At 38.7% G+C, this 18,075-nt stretch overlaps 1 protein-coding gene across 3 annotated transcripts in view; it reads left to right on the forward strand.

Annotated features, from left to right (window-relative positions):
• Positions 1–18,075, forward strand: part of igsf9ba (immunoglobulin superfamily, member 9Ba) — a 61,571-nt gene that overhangs the window by 2,577 nt on the left and 40,919 nt on the right. For all 3 annotated transcript variants that reach the window (XM_029446327.1, XM_029446328.1, XM_029446329.1), the window contains exon 2: positions 13,514–13,711. In XM_029446327.1, the coding sequence (XP_029302187.1) occupies positions 13,514–13,711 (198 nt within the window). The remainder of the gene's footprint in view (positions 1–13,513; positions 13,712–18,075) is intronic.

Genomic DNA, 18,075 nt, shown 5'->3' on the forward strand with positions numbered 1-18,075 from the left:
CTGATGGCATGATTTAATTAATGTTTTCACTGCCTCGTGCAGGAGAGATACTGGTCAGATTTCAAGGTACCAATGAACATAAACCAAAACAGATGGTCAGAAGAAAAACTTGCTCCAAAACAGTTGAGCTGAGACTTGGCTCCTTTCCCTTGGATAGTATGTTGTTGTATGTGCACTTGTGCTCAGTGTTAGGAATGAACAAAGAGCCAATTAATCAGCAAGACATGTTTTATTTTCCCTGTAGAGAATTATATTTAAAATATCCTGACGCAATGTATAATAATTGTGTTTTTGTTCAGTAAACAAAAATATACACATTAAGGCGATACTTTTGGATAAAGGCCGCACAATAAGAGTTTAACTGCAAAGACTGTCTTAATTAAATGTGACGTCATATTAATGTTATTTCAACTTAAAAGGCCATCAACTAATACTATTTCTTGGACATGAGTTATTAGTAGAAGAACAGCGTGTTTAATTTGAATATACTTACATATTATAAAACTTCATGATTTGATATTTCTCTTATATCACACAGTCCTGCTTCAATAGTAAAACTATATGCTGACACACATGGCACAAGAGCAGCAGGAGCTTATGTTGTTGCAAGATATTGGAGAATGCTCTGAGTGGTTAGTACAGAAGATATGACCACGCAGACTTTACTGGAAGGGAGATTTGTTGGTGACACAGTAGGACATGACCCGGGTTGTGTTCTTCTTATTCAAAGACAGGGTGGACATGAAGGTAGCGTCATCTGCAAACAAAGGTAGTTTGAAAATGCGAGTGTAGGTACATTTATCAATGTACAGATTGAAATCCATCAGAGGAGTAACATGTTACATTTCTTGTTAAATGTGAAGATTTGCTTACTTTTTCTCTGTTTCGTGTCATTGTAAATTAAATAGATTTGTATGACGCAAAAAGAGCACATTTAAAACATCGGTTTTACTTTGGTACTGTAAGCTGTGGTGTGCATTTTGAGTTGTACTGAGTTATGTTCATAGAGAGGCTGTCTGACAAGTAGAGTCCCAGATGCATGAAATGTTTTCATCTTTAAGGGAAATTGAAAGCCTAAATGGGTCAAGTTTAGCTGGAATTATTTGTGGCTGGCAGGATGATGTTGAAAGTGGAGTGTCAAGATTTTAAGATACGGAATGTCATCTGTGTTGACTGTATCCCTCCCTGACAAATTTGCCTGATAAAGGAAACTGAAGCAGGGGTCAAGCAGTGGGTATGTCATATGAAAAGTAAGATATGCTCAGAGGTTTATAATATAATTAGCTTGAATTTGAATTTGTGTTGCACCGTGTCTACACAGGAGGCGTAGTCTGAGCATCAAAACAGCAGCTACAGTGCTCTGTCTGTGTCTGCACAGGATGCGTTCAGGTACAGTATTGAGTGCAGGTCACACGCGATTTGGCAGAGCTCAGAGCCCAACGCACAAGCGCTGTAGGTACGCATGTAAATTGGAAGAATATAGACTTAAAGCATACAAATATTTAGAAATATATATCTGTCTGACGTGCGTGAGAACTTAAGTATGACTGAAGAAAATGTGGCTGAAATTCAGACACACCTTTTGGGTTTTTTGTTTGATTGCTGCTTGTATATTATAAATAAAAATGCAGATTTGCGACTAAAGGAAACACCATATCTTCCTGGGATTTTTTTCAGTGTGCATAGAGTTGTAAAGCCATGGTCAGACAACAGCACAGCGAGATATAAGGCAGCGCCCTAAATCATTTCATGAATCCACTGCTTTGGTGCAGTTGCAGTGCCAATGCAGAGGGCTCAGCCACAAAAATGCAGGGTCATATAGCAAAAACTTTGAACATAGATCAACTTTTCCAATAACACAATGCAATGTCTGCCAGCAAGGTGCTGCATTGGCCAATCAAATACAGACAGGCACACATTCCTGGAGGATCACTTTGTACTGTAAAACATTGTCAAGGGTTGTAAGACCCTTCCTCATAGTACTATAAACCACTGTGCCGTTTTATGACATACAAGCTTTCAAACTCATGGATCTATTACTCAAGCCTTTCTGGATCTCATACCATCATCTCACTGCTACCTCATTACGTTGTATTTATTGAGTGATTAAGTGAATACAGGACAAGTGAAGACAATTACATACAGTATAAACAGACAAAAGAGAATATACAAAGTAAAACAAAGACAAATGAGAGACACGGTGTCAGCAGGGCAGGCCTCAGACCACCAAGGCATCGCATGCGACGCTACAGGTCGACCAAAGATTCTCTAAACCTGAGGTGACATTTAAATAACTTTTATTTTAATTATTTTTTTCATTGCGTTTCAGTCCAAACGTGTGGTGAACAGTCTTGTTCCCTACGCCCAATAAGCTCGCCTGCACCTTGTCAACATTCTCATGCCTTTGGTAGTCTTTCTATTCTTGGCGAGTGTTGGAAGTGTTGGACTTTGCAGTGAGCTGTTGTATTAGCCTGTGGATTAGCTGTTTAAATAAATAATAAATGTAACTTTCAAAAATGGAAAATAAGTTACAACTTTGTTAAGAGAATATTAATTACATTAAATCCAGCTTCACAAGCTTTTAAAAATAAATTATAGAATGCAGTCCACAACTTTCTCAAATAATACTCAGTTTTACATAAAGAAAAAATAAACTTACACAAAATGCCTCCGGAAAATATATTTTAATAATATACAGTACCAGTCAAAAGTTTGGACACACCTTCTCATTCTCATTCTCATTGAATGAGAAGGTGTGTCCAAACTTTTGACTGGTACTGTAAGTATATGTTTACCTCGTACTGTGTGAATATTTACACACCAGTGTTTTACACAGAATAGCTCAGGTATGAGCAGTCAGTCACAGTAAATGGAGGGTCAAAGAAGTTTTCTTGAACCAACTGTCCATTGGGGACGCAGCATATGTTCAGGGAGACTCGAGGTAGAAGTCAATGATGGCTTGGCAACCAATCAAGGTAATAGAAGAGGGACGCTGATGGCAATGTTGAAGTTATTAAATGTCATTGGCAAGTGTCGGGGAGTGGTTTATTTGAAGGACTATTTTCAGTCATGCATGGCAGACTTCTCTCAGGTCCTGTGCTGGGGACTTGGTGTGTTTTAAGCGTTTGTTGAACTGGCTGTTGGCCAGACGGTATTCATCTGAAATTCCCTTCTCGTGAGCACACTCCTTGATGTTTCACAGGAGCTCCCCTGTGAACCGTTGCTTGGCACACTTGTTCTTGTCGCTGAGTTTCTTCTGAAGGCACGCTTCTTCAAAGAAAGAGTTATATGGAAGCAGGCAGCATTTTGTGAAGATGTCAAAACTGCCACTCACATACCTGAGGCCTCCCAGTTGCACCAAGCGATGTCTGAAAGCCCTCCTACTGTCTCTGGAGTCCAGCTTCAGATTGTGGTTGTGATAGACTGGGGCTGTCTTCACTTTTTGTCTGGATGTTGGAGTTGTCTGGGACATTGTGGGATGCTGCTCTCCATGAGATGGTTGATGAAATGTTTTGACAGCACTGTTTTAATTTGTCTAACATCTGAAGGGTTCGCAAAAGGTTTAATGACATCTGCCAATTTAGGGATGTTGTATGTTGTGACTGCTTTTCTGTATTTGTTAAAAATGAAACTGCCATAAGAGAATATAATCTTTTATGAAAGATACACTCTTTGTGACAATCTAAAGCTATATTTCTTTTTGTATATGATAGATGTTAATAAATTACATTTCTCAATTGATGTCAAGTTGTTTGGCTCCTCCACATCTATAAGAATCAAAGCGTGCTTGACCCCTATAAGAGCTCCAACAGGCCCTGGCAGTATTGCAGTGCTTACAGTCTGGTTGGTGATGGGCACTAAAGGATATAGTGTCACGGGGTTGCAGAGGTTGGGCCAGTTCTATTTAAAAGCAATCAATGCTGCCAATGAATACGGGAAAAAATGTAACTTAAAGAATGCAGTTGGTATTAATTTAATTTCTGGCTTGATGTGGTTATTGATTTGACACGTTACAACTTTGTTTTCTCGTTTTTTTTAAGATTGTATATGAGATTAGATGTCGCATTTATAAAACAGGAGATCAGGCAGAAGTCGTAAACTGCTGAGCACCCTGGACAGTTATGTTTCTGTGCTGACATTAATATATATTACTATGGTGATGAGGCCAGTAGTGCACATCAAAGGTAGTGAAGGAAGCATTCAGATCCTTTACTAGTGAGAAATACTCCACTACGAGTACATTTAAAATGCTACTTAAGTAAAAGTACAGGCAGCAAAATACATAAAAGTATTCATTATACAAAACGGCCCCACTGACATTTGGTATATTTTAATGTATTACTGATGCTTTAACATGTGAGCACAATGTTACCTCTTCAATTGGTCGAGATGGAGCTAACTACTTTATACATTTGTTTGTAATATCATTATTATAAGTTGTCATGTTTTATAAAACGGATATATTGTCAATTACATTTTTAATCTGAAAAGCACCAGTAATCATAGGTGTCACATAATTGTAAGTAAAGCACAACATTCACCTTTAAAATGTATCTGAGTGGCAGAATAAAGTAGCATACTTAAGTAAAGTACAAGTACTTTCTACCCAAAACATCCAAAAAGACCCAACAAATAAAAACCTTAGGTCACTGTAGAGTGTTTAGTTCACCTACGTTGCAAGCACCAGGACCGACAGACCCTCCATGCAGCTCATGCAAACACCACTAAATGTTTTTAATAAAAAACATCATCATTATACTGTTCCCACACAGATGTTATTATCAGCTCTATGCTGCTTGTAAAAGCATCACAATTAAATTAGAAATTGTTTCAAGGTGTGCAATCCATCATCTGTGTCATTCATGTTGATGATTCAAACACAGATTTAGATTTTCTTTTATGAACTGTTTGTCAAATAAACAAGAAGATTAAAGAATATTTAGTCACTGACAATAAACCAAATGTAATGTGAGACAAAAATGTAATAACTCAAATATATTGCCATCATTTTTAACTTTGACCCCGGCTGTAAATTAAATGAATAGTTCAATATTGTTGAAAATACACCTTTTAGTTGTCTCATGCCGAGAGTTAGATGAGAAGATTGATGCAAATATAATGTCTGTACGTTAAATATGTAGCTTAGCTTAGCATCAAGACTGAAAACGGGGGGAAACAGCTAGCCTGTGTCTGTCCGACAGTAACAGAGTTCATCTTCATTTCTGCGTTGTTTCTGTTTCCACCTATCCAGTTATATTAACCACAAGTGTGTGTAGTTAACATATGGGCTTGACTGAGGTATTGACATGCCTGTTAGGCCGTTCTGAAATGACGTCTTTCTGATTTGATCCAATCAGTTTTTTGTTTTCCAACAGACGCACAGCACAACTTCATCTCTCCTATTCACATTTTCACACTGCTGTACTTTCTCGCTCACAATCATAGGAGTAAAGCTTAGTGATGAGCTTAGGAAAGGGCCTGTGCTCAAGCTGTGGATGGCAGACTCTCAGTACTGGGCATGTGCCAGCTCATTCTGGTGGTGCCCCCTCCCCCTCCCTCCCCCTCTCCTCCTCCCTCAGCCAGTCCGGTCCCAGCGGAGTCTCCTTGCAAACAAAGCCTGCAGCATTCTGGGAAAGCCAGTTTTTTCAGATCATGTGGTTCTGGTTGGATGGACTGCTCTCCCAGCCGCTACATCATCATCATCTCTCTGAAAGCATCTAGTGCTGATTATAAGGCTAGAAGTAAAATATGATATCGTGATGATGTTACACTTACTGCAGGTCCAGTTATATGATCTGTACAGTAAAGTCTATTTTTGCATTTATCTTGCAGCTAGAAAAAATGAATGCGTATAGATCTGCGATTAATCAGGCAGCCAACCGCTAAATGAACTTAATGACTAAAGGGGAAATTCCAATGATTTAAACTGAGAGAAAAAAGCAATATTCAATGGTTCAGCTTAATGTAATTCAGGTTATGCCTCGCAATTTACTGAGGTCATGATTCAGACTAAGTTTTCTTTTAAAGTTAAGTTGTTATGTTGCATTCATGGCATGTCTGGGACATTGGGAATTTTTATTGTATTTTAATGTTTTCCCCACTGAATGATAGAAAGTCCAGTTGGGATAAGTTAAACAACCTATCTCACATAATTACACTTTTATTATGTCAGTCAACATTAGTTTCTTTTAAACTTTAAATGTGATCTTTCCCAAACAGTAACCAAGAAGTAGTTTTAGTTTCCTAAATTTAAACATACCTTAACCTTAGCATATACTGTATGCACGTACTTATGATTATGACATATGTTGTTGTTTATTTATGAGGACTTGATGTTGTTCATGCAGGGAGGAACTGTTAAAACAACATTTAATAATGTGATAATTAAATAATAATTATGTTTTATTAAGTACCAAATGGGATTTTATTTAGACTTTTATTACTAGCCACATTTCAGAAGTCGCTTTCTTAAAAAAAATATTACTTAAAAAGTAGCAAAACATGCTTAAAAGACAAAAAGGAAATGCTACTAATAGTACAAAGTAAGGAACAAGTTAAGATAAACTTTTCCTATGAATGAAATAAAGCATATAATCATGTTTATGTTAAATTTAACATAATGAGTTGTGACATACAGAGCGTGTTGCAAAAAACAAACATGATATACTAATATATGGCAGTATTCATAATGTTTGTACTAGTTCTGTCTTTCCTAAAAATACTATTACGCTCACGAGACCGATTCCATCTTCAATTAAGAACACATTTATAAAACGAAGTCTTCAATATGTCAAGTCTTTCCTCTATTTTGAAGGAAACACATACATACATCTGCCCAAGAAGCACTTGTTTCAAGAGAAAAGTGTTGAATCCACACTGAGCACACTTATGTGGCTCTGAACTGCAGCTCGAGTGTGTGTGTGTGTGTGTGTGTGTGTGTGTGTGTGTGTGTGTGTGTGTGTGTGTGTGTGTGTGTGTGTGTCACAGAAAGAGGAAGTGAGCGAGAGAGAGGGGGAGTGAGTGAATGGGATTTATATGGAAGTGGATACGTTGATTGGAAGATATGTGGAGCTGTGGATGTCTAAGCAGCTTACATACAATATAGGAGCGTTGCGTTGCTGTGCATTCGTTACATATGATTTATTGATGCTGAATAAACACAGTCTCATAACCAGCTGTAATTAGTCACGATAAGCACTAATAATCGCTGTTAGCAGCAACATGCCTCTTTGTGAAATTAATTTAAAACACCTTGACTTAAAAAATGTATAACTCATCTAAAAATGACTGAATCATGGCTGCACTGAGGAGATTGTGTGACTTAGAGCTGCTGCCAAAGATGTCCCATAATGTGCACCTCTGGCAGTGCAGTGCCAAACAATGTTGTTTCGCTCTTTGTGTCTTTGGCAAACAAAGCCCATTTCACACATCTCTCTCTCCTCGCTGTGTGTTCGAGCAGGTGTCAGCACATCCATTGCATCCCTGACTGAGCATTGCTTGTCTGAAAAGGGGGAACTTAGCCATTAAAGAGAGCAAGATAATGAAGAGACCAAATCCATCTTGGATTGTTCCCTACACAAAAGTAAAAATGAGACACCGAGGTCATTGTCTTGTCTGGTGAATACTAGCTTGTGGTCTGGAAAATGATAATTATAGCAATATAAATAATTGGTCTAATTGTACATGTAAGTTAATAATTCTATGTAAAGACAGTGTTTCTTGCTAGAAGTGTTTGTAAGCAGCGGCGGAGAAGTACTCAGATATTTTACTTAAGTAAAAGTAGCAATACCACAGTAAAAGTCCTGCATTAAAAACCTTACTTAAGTAAAAGTACAAAAGTATTAGCATCAAAATATACTTAAAGTAACACAAGTAAAAGTACTTATTATGCAGAATGTCCCATCACTGAAATGAAGCGGAGTAGAAATATAAAGTAACATAAAATAAAAACTCAAGTAAAGTACAAATTCGATGAAATTGTACTTAAGTACAGTACTTTAGTAAATGTACTTAGTTACTTTCCACCGCTGTATGTAAGAGAGAAGGAGAAGACTGGGGAGAAGAGTGCTGAAGGCATAAACCTGAACCTGTTGCCGTTCTGAATATCTGGACAACCGATAAACAAAAACCTGCTGGAGTCAGAGTCTTGATGCTCACCAACACATACAAGCAGAGTGTGACAGAACAGCTTCACTGTAAGAGTGCAACAATAACATCTTCCGTAACCGGCAGAGCCCTGTGACTTTTAGGATTCTGGACCCGAGCACATCGACCATTTATAATACAGTAGTGTGACTAGCAGGCCGAACCCAGCTGACCTCTGCCTGAGCCTGAGCAGCCCTGCGGTGCCATGGACGGTGCCCTGAGGCCCTTTCAGTTACACACACACACACACAAACACACACACACACACACACACACACACACACACACACACACACACACACACACACACACACACACACACAAGATTAAAAATACAACGTGTTTTGATGGATAAAGATAAGACTTTATTCATCCGCATAAAGTATAAATGTAGTTAAACATATGCCCCACCTACCAGCTGCAATATTAAAGTGATGTACACAATAATGCTTCAATAATCCAAGAATATAATACACTATTCTCCATAATGAGTACTTTTTCTTTTTGTACTTTAAGTATATTTTAATACTGACAATTCTTTACTTTCTTATGCAAAAAGTATGTGTATACTGTTCTCACTACTATAGTACTTATTCCACCTCTTATAATCTTATAGAAGATGATGCATTGCTGTAGATTTAAATACCCAGGTATACACAGTAGTTTAAATAAGCAAAACCATACATATCCACAGCAGTAAAATGAAACATAGACATTATTGCAGCCATTATTTTATTCCAGAAAGATATTAGATAAGAGTAAAATACCAACAGGGAGCGGTTTGCAGCATTATGAGTACTTTTACTCTGGATACTTTAATTAGATTTTGCATTTACCTAAGTTGAGTCAGGTGAAATGCAGAACTTGTACCTGTTCTCACTGTGTGGTATTGCTTATTTTACTTCAGTAAAGAATCTGAGTACTTCTCCCACCACTGCACACAGGCATATACCCAACACCGCACACACACCCACAAACACACACTCAGGCCTTTCTCTGATGTGACCTTCAGCACATGCAGGCTGGCATTCAATTACCGCCCTGTCAGTGGCCCATCCAGCCCAGTGGCTGCACGTCCTTGAGAGTCTCTCTCCAGCCTCCGTCCAGTCTATATTCCATTACATCCTCCACATCGCGAGCTCTGTCCGGCAGTAAAGCGGCGCTCACATCCTCATCACTGTGAAGGCACACACACAGCTTGATGTATCCTTAACAAAATCTCTAACTGCAGTGAAAAATGTTTATCCTCGCTCGTACGCTGAATCAAATCCGAGCTGGAGGTAAATATTAGATTTTACTGGGTGAAATATTGTGCTGGTGTAAAAAGAAAAACAAGCTAGACCTGAAAATCCAGGCATTGCTCGTCTGAAATTGTTTTTCATTGAACTCCCTCAGTTTTCATATTTTTCAACAATAATGTTCAGTGTGTTATTGGAAGTCATTACTGTCAAAGCATTTCGCTTCGCTCTGCCTGATTATTGCCCAAAATTTCATTTATGGTCTATTCACTGTACAAATCTGTGATCATTTTTGAAAGTACAGTGTGGTGCGAGAGACATTTTCAGCTACTGCCACTTGAAAAAAGCTCTGAGTTGAAATCTCTTGCGGCTTTAAGTCCTCGTGCCCATCTCTGTTCTGCTGCGATGATTCATGTGCTGGTCTGCACTGCTATTGATTGACCTCGAACAGATGTCTTTTATTGGTTTATAATTTTCTTACATCACATTGTGTGTATCAGTAAACATTTGTCTCGACTGCTTCTCTCAGTTCTTAATGTTTTTATTCACATTTGTGCTGTGCTGTTACAAAAGCAAAGCTCTCACTAGAGCTGAAATGATGAGTGGATTAATTGGTAACTGCTTTGATAATCGATTAATCGCTTTAAGTCATTTTTCAAGCAAAAACAACAAATAGTCTTTTTTAATTGCAGCCTCTTATGTGAGGATGTGCTACTTTTCTTTGTTCTTATCTCTGTTTTCCAAACCTGGGGTTCAAGACACAAATTAAACGGTTCCATCTAACTATTGTACTGAATCACACACACAGACTCACACAGTTATTAGAGTATCTTCTTTCTGCGCAGAGTGGATTTAGAAAGAAACAATTATTATTAGAACCAGATTTGACAAAAGCAAATCCAATTTGCATGTTTTGTTGACCTTTGCATTTTGACTGGATTATTAGAGATTTGCTTGCCTTTTACATTTATGGAAACTGAGGTGGGTGGATTTTATAAAGCAATTTGGCCCATGTATAGTGGCCAAGTTGTGTTGGGATCATCATGTTCATCAAGTGGGAAGTGAGTCCTGTTTTCTTTGGTACTGTACAAATTATGATGATTTAAGAAAGTTCATTTTAAGACCAAATCCTGAAATATTCTGGTGGTCAGAGATGATCAAACGTTGGAATGGCTGTTTCATGTGTTGATGAAGAAGGCAAGGTGAATTATTTATTCTGATTTCTCCAGTACTATATACTATATGTTTAGTATGAAAATGTTATTGTGAGAGGTGTTTAAGTTGCTTAAGTTGGTCCTGGCTTGTATGAATTGACGGTGTCTTGTTGGGCATAGTTACATGTAAGGCACAACAGTAATCTCGTATTTTCTGACATTTTATTATCGAGAAAATAATCACTTAATAATCTAACTTTTCTCTGGCATGCCTGTTTAACCTACTAAACAATGAGAAATGTATTTTGCTTTTGTACACGAACTGCCTGCCGTAAAGGAAGATTTATCTGACAGCTGACTGAATTGTTAGCCTTCAGGAATTCATGATCATAGCAGTAAATCCACTCTGTGCCTAGTATAGATACATAAAACATATTGCTCTCCTGGATTTATTAGCTGTCTGATTTATGCAGATCTTACTCAACACATTTCTACCTATGTGTGTTTGGAGGGCTTCAGCTTCAGTTGACGTTTACAGTGCCAAAGCAATCATGAATTGCCATCATCTCTTAACTCTATTGATTCCTTTATATGTACCGTCCTGTTTATTTGAAACATCTTAAGCATTGTCGCTTGTATCACATTTATGTGTTATTGAGAGAATAAATATTTTACCCTGAATAAGCCCCCATAAACCCGACAGGGTCACCGTGTCCCCATTAAGGAAATTAAAAAGGCAAAAGCGGTGACCAAACCTCTGCTGATTGTCGCCTCATGAGGATCCCATAAAGGAATTGGAGAATTATTAGCACCGCCAATATATTATCTTAAGTCTTTAAAGTCGGTTCCCTGTTCATGGCGTGCCACCGGGATCTAAAAATAATGCCAGCCAGAAACCCGAGCCTCTAAACTTCTGCAACCTGAACCGTCTGCAGAGAAAACAATGGATTCATGCACAGTTGTGCCACATGGTTTGAGCCTGTGCTACATGTCAAGTGACTCTACTTACTCAGCCAAACAATGTGCCCACTGTGTTTCATTATGGATGGGAGCTTGATCTCTGTTAGAGCACAAGTAAAGACAAAAGACATAAAGTCTCTGCCATAATTTGTTATCCAACACCTTAGAATTCAAATGTAGTGAACTTGTCTGAATAGCATTTATCAAGAAAAGAGCATATGCCTCGGCACACGCCCTGTATGGAGTGTTGAAGTGGTTGTTATAATCTTTTTTTAAGGTGTTATAAATGCGGCTGCAAAGTAGCGTGCTCAGGTGTGAATTTCAAGCCTGAAAGGATTAGTTTAGCAGATTTCTGATAATGTTTTGCTTGCAACTGTATGGGACACATTTCCTCAGTAGCGCATTAAAAAGTTGCAGGGCAGAGTGTCATGCCCACAGACGCTCTCTGCAACAATCAACTTCCCTCTCCCTCAGTCTCAGCAATTTTTATGTATGTTGAAACGCTTCACTGTGCTTCATCCAACACTCACTCCCCCTCAGTTTCATCTTTCAAAAATGCTGCTTTATTACCGGCATGATTTAGATTTTCCAAATTAGTACATGAAGTTTTGTTCTTTCTTTGATGCACAGCCTCTGTGGCTTGTAGTTGTCAATCGGTATTTGTTGGGTTTTCATTCTTTTCTAGGTTAGTATTCAGGCTCGTGCACCTTTTTGTATTCTCGTGTTGGTCTATCTAAATGGAGGGGTTCATCGAGTCATGCATATGCACTTCATTTGATTTGTGTTGGCCTTTAGAGCTCAGAGTAGCAAAGCATAGCTGTTGTTTCCCTCCTTAACAAAGAGGGGTAATAGCAAAGCAGATTCCAGGACTGAGGGCCGTAACTGGCAGACCACATTTCCACTTTTAAAAGTGTTATTTGATTAAAATGTTTCAGTCCAGAATCTGTGCTAGCTGGAATGAATAAAGTGGATTAACTCTATCACAGGATAATGCAGATTAAACTGGTAAACACAATCACTAAGTGATGCATATGGCCTTTAGGGGTGGAGTTAAAGCTTTATTTTTCAGCCTAGAAGAACTGGGCGAACATATTTGGGTTTTAATTGCCGTGTGCACAGCTGAAAAGGCGCAGATCATAACATTTCCATTTCATACAACAGCAGAGAAACATCATTACAGATACACCAGTACTGCTTGAGCCAATAACACCTCCAGGTCCCAACGTTTGCTCTTCTTGTAAAAAAATTAGCCGTGCTAATGCAAATTATGTTGTTAACGAAAGCGTTAAGTCATTCAGCTGGTGTTTCTCCGGAGTGATACATCAGCATGTCTCTTGATCCCTGAAGCGATTTTCCCCCCGGGGCGAGGGCGGGTAGTCATGCTTGCTCTGACGGTGGAGATACAGCCGGTTCAATGAAAGCGGGGGTGGCAGCTGGAGAAAATCCATTCCCAGAGTGAGAGTTCTGCTGAGGCAGGTATGCCGACCTTTCAGTCATCTGATAGGTCAACGCTCGGCATCGTGCCTGGACATTCGTGGCTAAACGCCAGGCCTGGTAGTGCTCATAGTAAAGCTTATCTGAGCAGCAGCCAGCTATGATCAATAGAACCCCTTGGCAGCTCATTTATAGTACAGTATGGCACAGCCACAAAACACTCACCAACAGATACAGGTGACAGATGAGGAGAGGGTTTACCATGTGTATGGTGACCATTCAGAAACTCAACGGGAAACTCAAAGGCCATGAGTGTTCCCTTTATCTCAAGCGATGTGTAGTTTTAATTCATTGTGCAGTAGTTAAGTCGACTCCTTTAATTGCCAGCCAATTATTGCTTGTAAATTAGTCTTGGATGACTTTGGTGCAATGAGATTTTGCTTGCTTTGTGTGCAGGAATTCTAAGCAGCAGAATATGCTCGCACCTTGTTCTCTTGAATGTCAGACCCCAGCCTCGATGAGAAGTTAAACATTACAATTCCTTGTTTTGTGGTAAACGCTGCTTCTTCTTCTTCCTTTCAGGTGCCCACGGAGTGAGAGAGGAGCCCCGGTTTGTGACGGCACGCGCCGGAGAGACCGTGATCCTGGGGTGTGACGTGTCCCCTCCCCTGGACGGACAGCAGCCCCCCTATGTGGTGGAGTGGTTCAAGTTTGGAGTGCCTATTCCCTTCTTCATCAACTTCCGCTTCTACCCTCCTCATGTGGATCCAGAGTACACTGGTAAGATGTCTGTCGATGTAGCTAAGATAGAGCAAAGTAACCCTGAGACATGGTGAGAAGTCTTATCTGTAATAGACTCAGTTTAAAACCTTTGAATCGAGGATCATTTAGATGAGTCTTGGGATGATTATGGATCAAGATCCTTTTAGTTGCGAAGCGCAATAAATCCACATGACTTTGTGTTGTTGACACTGCAGCAAATACAAAGTTGACTACGAGAGTTTCACAGCACACATTGATAAACAGCGGCCATGAAAAAAGGACACCATGACATTTTTAACTGCAAGTCACCATCTGTGAAAGATGATGGCTTGCAGATCATATCAGAATTAAAGGTGCAAACAACAACTTTGATTATAATTTTGTACTGTGATATAATTCTCATGTCTGTGAATATGAAGTTACAGCCTGCTACATGTTAGCTTAGCTTAGCATAAGAACTGGAAATAGCGGTAACAGCTAGCCTGGCTCGAAAATTCGCCTACCAGCACCTTGAAAGCTTAATATTAACACGTTGTAATTCATTTGTTTGATCCATACAAAAACCAAATTGTAAAAAAGACACCTCATAGTGTTATGGCAGTTAAGATACTGTATGTGTTGATTATGTGTGGTAATTAATTTCCCCTATAGCAAAGTGTGAAGTCTCAAAAGATGGTAAATCTACCTTTTGTGAGTCCATCATACTGATGGATATAGTGACGATATATCACTTTAAAAACATTACAGACTTAAGCTTTAAACTATAATAATTCTGTAAACATTTCTGTTTTCTACAGCATATAGATTTCCCTGCCGCAGACCTAATTATGAGCTTCTGGCTGAGAGCAGAGCCATTGCTGACAGCCAGTTAAATATATTGCAGTGCAAATAGGTTGTGTACATGTACCTCCGGATCGTATTTCATTGAGAAGATTGACTCGCAATTTCAGCGTGATCTAGTGTGTTTTTCCCTCAGAATGGTACTTCAGCTGTTTGGGCTTTAAGTTTAAGGCATGGTGCACTACACTGAGGCCTTTAAGTGCTAAGAGAAATACTTGGCTGGCTTTGCAAAGTGTTCTTGAACTGCATTTCTTTCTGCTCTAACATGGCGTTCAGGGGCATCTGCTGCCTCTGAGTGCATAGGGGGAAATAACTGTATCTCAGCAATTTACGACTGCATTGTACATACATTCTTTCCTACACACTCTAGTGACAATGCAGCACAGAGCACACATATAGTTTATCAAAAAACCTTACATGCTGTACATTTAGAATGGGGATTTACAAAGAAGCTATAACCAACAAATTAATGGCATTTCATTGAGAAATGACTCCTGTAATTTAGCCAACCCTCACTAATATAAGTGGGGTGGACAAAATAATAGAAACATCTGTTAGTATAGCGCAATACAAGTCAACATCGCCACAAAATACAGCCTTTAAAATGATCATAAAATTGGATCCACATCTCTCTTAAACAGTTTTAACAGGAACTGAAGATTATAACGTTCATAATGGCAGGACATTTTGCCCGACTGCTGTTTAACACTGCATTAGTTTTAGCAAGTTTTACCTAATAAACTGGCAACTAAGTGTATCGTGTCCCTTTTTTAAAACGGGTACACACGGAGCAGCATTAATTTGGAGTCATGTTTCCGGCCACCTGGTGAATTTAATTGCAATATTCACTCTGTTAAGCTCTGTTTTTTGGTTTCAACCAACCCCTGAGGGAAATATGGAACTGAAAGATGCTCTAAAGCTCTGCAGAGCTGAAGGGGACTGTATTAGTTGGGTGATAATTCTTTGTGGATTTGTCACAATGAGCGACCCCTTTTGACATTTGAACATTTGAACATTTGAACACATTTGTTTATCTAAAAATATTGATTCTAGCAGCTTTAAAATTAGAATAACACTATATATAGGGTTAGGGTTAGGGTTATATATATATATATATATATATATATATATATATATATATCGCTAGGTAAGTGTTTTTTTTCACATTCATCGCAATCTTAAAATCTCCCTCCTGTTTTAGACCATATGTTTGCCCTCACATAGACTACTTATAGTATGAAATGGGTTCTTGTTTCTGATGTTGCTTCAGAATCTGTGACAAGATGGTGAGCTGTCAGAATAGGGTCAGAATTATCCCTTCCTGTTCCCACGTCTTTACCAAGTACAAAACCCCTGCCTGACCTGGTAATATGCTGCGAAATAAAGGTAAGGCATGGCTTGTCTAAAGGCTGGAGGATTCATTTTAAGCACGGTCATCACTGCAAAGAATACTAATGGCAGTGACTCACTGTCTGGGGAACCCTTCTTTTTCAGTTTTGTACTGTCTACTGTAGATACTGCAGGGTATGAGCAGACCAGCGCTTTTCAAACAGCATCACACTCGCCCGTGCTCGCTCTGGCTCTGGTGTGTCTCTGCCATGTGGCGTCAAGTCCACTGCTGAGGAATTACCAGTGAACAGATGCAACATGAATATGGCCAGTCTCATTACATAGATTAAAGTTTGTGCTGGGGATTGCATGTGCACAGCGACAGTGTGAGGATGACACTGGACTGTAGTTTATGAGATGCTCTTTGGGTCTGTGCAATCTCGGAGCTCATTTTGGTTATCACTTGATAAGAATACAATTGGTGAATAGACTGAATGTGAAAATATTCCACCACATAGCTGATATTAAAACAGAGTAGATTATCCATGAATGCTGCGTTTACAGTATGGACAAATTCAAATATTTACACTATGCAGATTGTAGTGACATTAAATCCATCTATGGGTCAATCCTTTTGTCTGGGTCAGAAAGCATTACAATTGTTCACTTTCTAGTCTCGCTTATTGTTAAGAGACCGACGGTATATTCATTTTTATATTCAGATCTAGATTTCTCATTACAACTGTGTTTCTTCCTGTCTAATTCACTGCTAAATGAGAACTTGTACATATTTCCTTGCAGACTAAAATCTATTCTGCCAGTTTGTCCCGCAGCTATATGGAAATTACAACCTTTAAAAACATCTATTTTTGTGCCCACTCGAGCAATAACGCAATCAATAATTCAGATGTGCAGCTTGTGAAATTTAAGTGTGAGATTGTCTCGCTTTGGGACAAGTTGAAAACTAAATTATATCTCTGCACAAGGATACTATGGATATGTACAGTATGTTTAAAACAGTATTGTCCTCTTAGGAGCTCCACTTTTCCTGCATGTACACAGTAAGCTACAGGATAGTGATGTAAATGCAAAGTTTTTGAGTTAATGTATCTGAATGTATCGCATACAGTTATAGTATATATTGATGCATCTGTGAAAATAGAGTATAAAGTATTATTAACGTAGGCCTTTTTTGGCATTATCATTGTCAGTTGTCAGCAAAGTAGCATGTTAGCATGTAGTTAGTTGCAAAACACATTCTTCACGGCACACATTTTAACATGTAGGAAAATGCTGTCTTCACATCCACATTTTTTAAAGTCTTCTGGTAGTATTAGTAATTCTAAGTCAGAGATATTGGGAATTTCTGACAATACAATTCAGTATATGTATACAATACAATATATGCCACTTGGCAAAAAGAACGACAAAAGTATCAACAAACCGGTGGAAAGATTGCTGCAAAACCTCAATCACTCCATCACTATCTACAAAAAATGGAATAATGCATGAATGCTGGGAATAATGGGAGATTGTCCTGTCCTGTGTGAAATGTATGCGCTATATCGTGCCCTCAAAAATTAACACAATGAAAGAGTGTTAATGACATGTGCTCTACTTTCTGCTAACAATCACACAATGCAATGTATCCAATTTACTGTCGCAACAATGACAAGCCTAAAACACTACACCTGTCAGTAATGAGGCAAAATTAAGATTCAAAAGCGTCGAAAATCTCAGTGTACAATACTGCGTGTGTAATGAGTGAAATGGGGAGTAGTTTTGGACAGTTGAATTGATATAACAAGTGGATGTAATATAACAAGTCAAGATATTCGCATGTGGCAAACTCCATTATCACTATAGACAAATAGCCAATGGCCTCTTCCCCACTTCCGACAAAATAGGAATACATTTCCTAATGTTATTACTTTCAGGTGTTCATAGTTAACTGTATTTATGATAGCGTTAATCCAATCAAAGGTTATACGTCAACCTTGCACAGCTATATATTTTCCCTCTTTAAATTGTTCCTCTTTGGGACTTTTTAGTCTACCACAATGTGTCTGCAAACGTTGTCTCTTTGGATCTTTAGTGTTTCCTCTTCAAAGCTTTCTGACAAAGCTTGTGATGTGATCTCGTCTGTTTTCACAGTAGACAGAACCCTGTGTAAGTGGTGTATGCCCAGGGGGGCCGGTCCTGACGTGGATACA

Source organism: Cottoperca gobio, chromosome 13 (assembly GCF_900634415.1).
Source record: "Cottoperca gobio chromosome 13, fCotGob3.1, whole genome shotgun sequence".
Lineage (NCBI taxonomy): Eukaryota > Metazoa > Chordata > Actinopteri > Perciformes > Bovichtidae > Cottoperca > Cottoperca gobio.